An 8,192-nucleotide genomic window follows, 5' to 3' on the forward strand; every position below is an offset into this window, starting at 1 on the left:
CTGCCGGGAGGGTTTGCATAGTCTCTGCAATCCGCGGTGTCGTGCCTGTAGGACCTGTGGTGCAAACAGTATCCTGGGAGGTTCGGATTGGACCTATTTCTAGGTGCAAAACCTCGGCCTCGGCCTCTCCCTCTACGGGGTCCCTGCTGGGCCTCCATCTGATGTGAGTCAGCAGTTAGGTTGACATCCTCATATGCCAAGGTAGGAACCGCGTTCAGAGTTGTGGTGGCCAGAGCTTGGCCGGAGTTCTCATTTCCAGCTCGGTTCATCTGGTAGTCCATGAGGTGAGAGGTCGAATCCCTACCTCGCTGTCTTTGAGGAGGTGGGAGTCCTCTGCTTGCCCTGTTCCTATGCTCAATCAATTCTTCATTGATTATCTCCCTTCTCATCATCTCTAGTAGGGCGTCATAGGTAGTGGGGTCTTGATTCTGTACATCCCTCCAGAATAGGATGTTCATGTTCAAGCCTCCTCTCAATGCAGATAATGCTTCTCTGTCGGTGACTTGTACGCAGTAGGTCATCTCGTCGGTGAAGCGGGATAGGAAGCTTTTTAGGGACTCGCCATGCGCCTGTCTCATGTCTTGGAGACGCTGGATGGGGCCTCTCCTTCCTTGCTCACTGCGAACCTCTTCAAGAATGTAGTCTTGAACTCAGGCCAGCTTCGGATGCTCCCAGATGGTAGCCTACTATACTAGATTTCAGCCGCTCCACTGAGGGTTAAATGGAATGCTCTGCACTTCACGGTTGGGGTGGCGCCCCTCAGGCTCATGTGAGTTTTGTAAGCATTGAGGTGCTTTTCTGGGTCACCTGGGCATTTCTTAGTTCTCTTGAGAATGGCAGGTTCTCATCATCATCGTCCAAGTCACAGGACCTTTGCTGCTCATCAGAATCATAGTCATCGGCCTCGTACCTTGGTTGTTGGTGAGAGGGTCCGGGCCGGTTCCTAGCCTCTTCCTCCCTCCTCTGCGACCTACTTCTAGGCGGGACAGCGCGGGGGGCATTTTCATGCCTTCTCTCCGGCTGCTGGGGCATCGGAGGTAGAGGCTGTGGCCTCGTCCGAGGCTGGTGAGCCTGCTGTTGACTGGGCCTCGGTTCGGCAGGGCTGATTTTGTCAAAAACACTTCCTGCTCTCCTATGTCTTGGGTCTTGCTCATATGGAGGTGGAAAGTTATCATGGCTCATTTGGACCTCGGTGGGTTGGCCAGATGCATAGTTGGAGGAAATGTCGACTCCCACTTCCCTCTCGAATGGGCTTTCACCTCGGCCATAGTCTGGCGAGGCAGCCCTATGACTCTGGACCTCGTCCTCTTGCTGATAGTGCCCGTGGGGGGTATATGGAGGAATGAGGAAGCCTCCCTGGCCTTGCATTTGGGCCATGAGCTCCCTCATGGCCAAGTTTTGGTTGGCTATATCCCTTATGTTGGCTGTCATGGTAGCCATTTCTCTTGATAGTCGTGCTGTCGCACGCATCCCACCTCTCCTTTGGTGGTGGTGAGCCTCGGTCGAACTGCTGGGACAGCAGGCTGGGGAGGCACATTCGTGCTTTTTCTTACCCTCCTTGGGGGAGTATCTTCGTTAGAACTCATTTTTCTTTTATCAAACTTAGATTTCTCTAAGTGATAGGGGTTCCTCCTATTCTTTTTCAAGAACAAATCCTTTTTCAAGGGGGTTGCCCAAATATTTTTTAGTAAGCTTCTACCACAAGGTTGCTCGTGGTCATGGTATGATTTCCCACAGACGGCGCCAATCTGTTGACCCCAAAAAGTGCGCCAACAGATGTCGGTCCCACCCGCGCTTGCGTGGGCGAATGTCCAACACACTAAGACACGTGGACGGTCTAAAACGAGTGGTTCAAAGGGGCGTGGGAGTAGTCCAACGACGCGGGACGGTGACGTTCGGAATCCGGCGGGTTGTTCGTAATCTGATTGTACAATAATTACCAACCGGTGCTCGTAAATGTATATGTAAAAGTGTATAAACTCGATTTGTGTATTGCAAGTAAATAAGAGAGAGTTGAGTAAATGTAGTCTTTAGTATTGATTATTGCATTAGCCTTTGACATTATACAATGGAAGTATTTATAGTGATACATATGAAATGGGAGCCCTTGGATGAAGTGGCACGTGGCCTCATCTCTTTAGTTCAAACGTCTTTTCTTAGGTATGGGGCTTGACTTGCTAGTTTACGGCGCATTTATTGCTTGCGCAGGTCCTCCATACTAGTGACAAGACTTGACATTTATGCTTGTGACAAACGTTCCATCAGTCATTCGAATAAGATCTCTGAGCAGGCGATCTCTTGGGAGAATTGACTGTGGAGGAAGCTCCTTGTGGTTAAGAGGCTCGTGCATCAGCTTCGGGGTTTCGACCATTTGACAAATATTTCCACTTGAGGACCTCAACTACATTCAACGGGTTCCATGCTTCGGGTCATGGGCCTCGGTAGTTGGACTTCGGCAGACTCGCGTACATCGGATCGAGGAGCCTCGGGGGATGGACCTCAACTTGAAGAACTTTGGATATAACCCACCTCGGCAATGTGTGTCACCTCTACAGGAATGCCACGTGGATCAGAATGAGTGGGCCATTGGCTCAGGTGCGTAGGACATGTGTGACAATACGCAACACTTATTATTCATAAGCTCGCATAATTTGATTACTGGACTTGCATGAAGTCAAGGCGCAGCCATTTCTGTTAATTTTAGCTCCTTCGTGTGCTGTAGTCTTCCCCAAAAGTAGTATAGAATAATCTTCAACTTGAAGCCTTCCACTTTGAATGTTGGAAATCCTTAGGCAATCATAACTATTTATGTTTGGAATCATTATTCATTACATAGAATAAACTTGCTTTTCTTGTTTCATTTTATTCAACTCATTTGTTATCCTGATCTGATTTTATGAATTGGATTTTGGTGATAAGGAGAGGCCGTGGACATGGCTGATTGTTTGTAAACTGTGAGGCAATTATAGGTGAGGAGTGCCACTTTTATCAACAAGATATTTGTGCCAAGCTACAGAGCCAGATAAAAGATCTTGTTTATTCTACGAGCGGCTTCTAGCGTGTAGTCTTCATGCATGGAGACTTCATGCATCCGTGCACAGAGAGACTTTAAACTCCATCAATATTTTTTTTCTTTCAATTTTTTTTGGGGAATTTAACAAAAGTCAATTCAAAAAAGGAGGAAAAAAAAAGAAAAAAATATAAAGCAAATAACAAAGAAGGAGAAAGAAGGAAAAAAGGAAACCAACTTACCGCTAAAAAAAATCTAGACACCAGAAAAATTTGGAAAACAAATTAATTCATACACAAATAATAAAAACAAAATAGATAATAAAAACAAAATAGAAATAAGAACACATGAAACTTTAGAGAAGAGAAGAAGAAAAAAGGTGTGATTTTTTGAAAAAGTAGAGAATTTCAGGTGAGAAAGGGAAAATATCACCGTACCAATTAGACAAAACGATGTCGTTTTTGCTTAAACACAGGGTAAACAAAACGAAATGGCTACAGTGCAAGGAATAAATAAAATTAAAAAATGCTACGGTGAGATGAAATTGAACAATTCACTCTTTACTTCTACAGTAACTCCACATTCTCTTTTTTATATAGTGGGGATTAAGTTTTATTATGAAGATAAAAGAGTTAAAAGGAATTTTAAACTGAAAAAAAAAATTTACATTATATATATATATTTTTTTTAATTATTATTATTTTTTTGCCGTGTAGTTTTAAGTTATAAATAAATTTTTTTAATTTAAAATTCTTTTTAATTATTTTCTCTTCAAATTTTTTACTTACAAGTAACTTTTTATAAAATATTTTATGTCTTATATTATCTTTATTTTTTAATTTTTTATATAAAAGTTACTTTTTTCTTATATCCTTAATATATATATCTATATAAGAGTGATTGAGCAAGAAGTGGTGGGAAGAATGGAAATTGTGTGTAGCGGTATTTTCTTACTGTATAATAAAATATATATCAAGCAAGGCAAACGACGTCGTTTTGCTTCCCCACTTAAAAAAAAAAATACAGTGGGACAAAATAGATTAAATCACTGTTGCTTTCAACAATAACTTCACATTCTCTTTTTTATATAGTAGGGATAATTTTCTATATAGGCTAAATATATTCATACCAAAGATTTTAGTAACTAGACTATATTTTAGTTGCATCAAATGTTCATAATCTTTACACATTATCACATTTATATCTCAAACTTGTTTTCGTCTTATTCTCAAATTAACATAAATTGTTTCCGATTATTGTTTTTCTTCAAAATTTTCTCTAAGATAAAATAAAAAGATTTGTTTATCCATTATATTTTTGAATAAAAAAATAAATAATAATGCAAAGATACGAGTATATATTCGACCCGCATTTTAAAATATGTTAACAATATTTTTGAATGAAAATCATGATTAAGGACAATATTGCTGATAAATGAAATATTAAAAATAATAATATGATGAAGGAAAAAGTTAAGGATATAAGTGCCATCATGAATAAATGTTAATGTAATAAAAAAAAATATGGTGTGATAATTTTAAAAACCTGTGGTCTGCATAGAAGTATTTGAACACAAGCCAAACGAGATCTGACCAGTTTCCCAGTCTAACCACTATTCCAATTTCCAGCACCCCCCGCGAGATCTAACATACGGTGGAGGAGAATATTCTCTGTTGGTAATTAATCTCGCTTTTTATGTATTTTTTAAAACTATTGGTATTTTAAGATGTTGCCATGTCGAATAATGGATATATAATTTTTTGGTTACAAGGTTGTTCAATTCGTGAAATAGGTATATTAAATCGGTGAATTAGCGGATTTTGATGACTGGATTTTTCTAATGACTGTCTGGATTTATACAAGGTTTTCTTATTTACATATTTTCAACTACAAAAATTTGAACTATTGACTTAATTATGTGACGTGATAATTGAAATGGGAAAAAGCATATTCGTAGCTGTGAATTGTGTGTTAATGATGACTGTTGTCCTATACAATGTTGCTTTTGGAATCATTCCTTGTTGGATTAGGTTAGAGCCTAAAGCTTTATGCTTTCATTTTTTAATGGTGCTATGTTATTCTGCTATTATTCAATTTCTATATAGTTTCAGTACGATTAACATCACTTTACTAGTTTTCTGAATTGAATGCACAAGAAAAATAATTCAGTGAAAGTTGGAAAAATATCAAGCGATATTTGTAATGCTATAACTGCAAAACTGAAAATTTTCCGTTCAAATGTAATGTGCTGTCCTTAGAGAAACTCAATAGGATTAAAAATTGAGTCCCTCAAGTCTAATTATTGAAATTGTAGAATTCAGATGTCCTAATCCAGTTATTCACCGAAAATGGGAATAAATCTTGTTGGAGTAGAGGAGAATATCTTTAGTTGAATCGTGGGTTTGCTTATTCAGAAATCATGTGCTGATTCTTCTACAGGTGTTCAACCACTCATCTCTGTAGCTTTTGTTTCTGTGCTCGGTTTAAATTGTGTTTTCTACATATTCTACCCTTGGTGAAATTATTGTGCATGCAACTTATGTGAACTTTATGAAATAGACATCTGTACTGTTTTCTTCTGCAAGAGCTTGGTTTTTCGTCAATGGAAGTTTCGCGTAAATGGATTTTAATGAAGTCTATTGTTACTTACCTTTAAGTTATGGAGTTTTACGTATAAATCCATTAACTTTTATTCATTTTGAACCAATGTAATATGCAGATTAGCACTTCTACATAAATTTCTTGTTTATAATTAATATGTTGATCATGATCTCAGCAGATATTTTGCTTTATCAGACAGTAGCATTGTGAGTTCTGTGATAAAAGACCCGTCTGTATATAATTGATATGGTAAGCACATTATTTATAATTTTTGCTGCTACTTCTACTTTTGCTAAGTGACAGTTGATTTTGTTTCTTTATGATTTTATGTGATCTTGATTTTGTTTCTTTATGATTTTACGTGATCTTCTAAATTGCATTTTCTTCCCTGCTGTTTTGGTGCACTGATCAATTATAGATGTTTAGGGCATTTTGGAGCAGAGCATCATCTACCAATTTTATCAGTCTTTTTCGGGTCTGCCTTCCCTATGGGGAGAAGAGAGTTTGCTATTATTTTCGACCTTCTTTCTCAAGCAAAAGAAATGCATGCTTCTAGTATGGAAACTGAGAGCTAGCATGTGAACTGCATGACTATTGAGTGTTGAGGATAATTGGTTTAATATTTCCCTTGATATTGTGTCTCAATCATTATAGAGAAATTTAATTCTCCAATTTACTACCATCATACCATGATACTTATAATGGAATTTGCCTATTGTTTAAATGTGATTGACGTGAAGAATGGCAAAAAAATCAGTCGTAAATTGAAGGACTAAAATGTTTTTGTTTTCTAGTGTTTTTAAGCTCCCGAGTCTCTTGTATTAGTCTTTCCTTATGTTGTCGATGCATATATAGTTGCTGTTAAAGCTACTGCTTTACACTATGCAGCAGAATTTCGCTAGAGAAGTATTGTTGGGCCTTTAAAATTACAAACTATCTTATAATATCACTTTATCATGGAATTGATAGATTGATATCCTTTTTTGGGAGAAATTTGGAGGGATATGAAGTTAAGGTCTGGGAATCTGAAGAAAAGATGCAAAACGTGTCCATAGACATGTTTGTGATACTATCATCGTTGAGTAAACCAGAATGAGACATAACCGGGGGAATACTTATAGTTCTTGGTGGGAAGCTGCTGGATTGGTTTAGTAAAAAAAAAATGAGCGAAACATATTTAATCATTAAAGATTACTTGTTCTCAAAAATTGTAATGTCCGCTTTGGAATAGCATTTGTTCTCTTAATCCAACGCAAATTTCTATCGTGTCTTTCAGAATTCGAACTCAAGACTTCTTTCTTAAGAGAGACTTAAATTGAATCCTATAAACTATCTCTCATAAGATAGAGATTTTGAGTTTGAATCTTGGGAGACACGACAGAAAGCTATGAGGGGATAAGAGGGCAGATGTCCTGAAGCAGAGGTCTTAGTATTAAAATTCAGTTTAAGTCTCTCAGGTTCACCAATTCATTTTCGACAAAGAAAAAACAGGAAAACCAAAGTGAAATAAGTTGTATTTCAAAATATAGTTTTCAAAGATCTATATGGTTGTCACATAGATAAGGATGCAAGTATAGATAGCTCCCTTTTATTTTTACCATATTAATCATAGTGGAAGGAGCAAAGGCGTTTAAGTAAAATTCAGTCTTCGTTCTTCATTTCTGTGTTTACAAATTAAATTTTATTTTTCTGTCGATTTGATGTTATAGAGCAGCCTAGCTCAGCAAGAATTTAATATTCTTTTGTTGCAACTGAGATAAGACCTATTGTTTCAGGTCTATCACTCCAGTTTTGTTGATGAAGAAGGAATTAATAAAGCATGTGGTTGCCCTCTACTTCCCCTTAAAAGCCACATAAAAGGACCTGCACCAGTTTTAGAACAAGGTCAATTTGCAACACAGTGTCTAATTCTAAGAAATACATAATATTTTGTACTAAATTTTATATAAATTTAATGCAGATAGCACTGATATTGTTGATGAAGCAATCACATTCTTCCGTGCAAATGTTTTCTTTAGAAACTTTGACATCCAAAGCTCAGCTGATAAGCTTCTTATCTATTTAACATTCTACATAAATATTGCATTAAAGAGGCTAGAAGGCTGTAGAACTTTGGCCGAGGGAACCAAAGTAGTTATTAATCTTGGTCTGGAAGATGTTCCCGTACCTGGAGAGTCTGGATTCCCGTTTCCAGGGCTATTTGCTCTTCCACAATCACTAAGAGAAGCAGGTAAAGCTTCCAATTTTCTTGTTGGTTTTTTAATGCAATTACTATCTGCTTTATATTTTCCTTGGTCTTATTGAGAGATTGACAATGTTCATAACTTGAATAAGTGGAATCTTTATCCAGCTGAAAACAATAATCAGCCCAAAGCTATTTGGTATTTACAGAAGTTATGGTTTGGCAGCATAGGATTGAAATACCAATGAGGTTGTATGAACCACCAAAACAGAAAAGACAAAAAATGGAGAAAGGGCATAATGTTTTAGGTTGTATTTTCCAAGTATTAAATAAATTGAGAATGCATACACGAACATTCAAAACTCGAACTTGGTAATCTGATTATCAACCTCTTCTTTA

General features: G+C 37.4%; 1 protein-coding gene across 2 annotated transcripts in view; it reads left to right on the plus strand.

Moving 5' to 3' along the window:
* The first annotated feature begins 4,535 nt into the window (after positions 1 to 4,535).
* The window catches only part of LOC111390714 (actin-related protein 2/3 complex subunit 3-like), a 6,605-nt gene continuing 2,948 nt past the window's right edge, over positions 4,536 to 8,192 (plus strand). Inside the window, exons 1-4 of one of the 2 annotated variants that reach the window (XM_023015800.1) lie at positions 4,536 to 4,686; positions 5,787 to 5,860; positions 7,387 to 7,495; positions 7,572 to 7,841. In XM_023015800.1, coding sequence (XP_022871568.1) covers positions 5,858 to 5,860; positions 7,387 to 7,495; positions 7,572 to 7,841 — 382 coding nt within the window. In that variant the 5' untranslated portion in view covers positions 4,536 to 4,686; positions 5,787 to 5,857. The remainder of the gene's footprint in view (positions 4,687 to 5,786; positions 5,861 to 7,386; positions 7,496 to 7,571; positions 7,842 to 8,192) is intronic. The other variant, XM_023015799.1, reaches the window with a different exon arrangement.

The sequence above is a fragment of the Olea europaea genome, unplaced genomic scaffold (genome assembly GCF_002742605.1).
Source record: "Olea europaea var. sylvestris unplaced genomic scaffold, O_europaea_v1 scaffold707, whole genome shotgun sequence".
Classification (NCBI taxonomy): Eukaryota; Viridiplantae; Streptophyta; class Magnoliopsida; order Lamiales; family Oleaceae; genus Olea; species Olea europaea.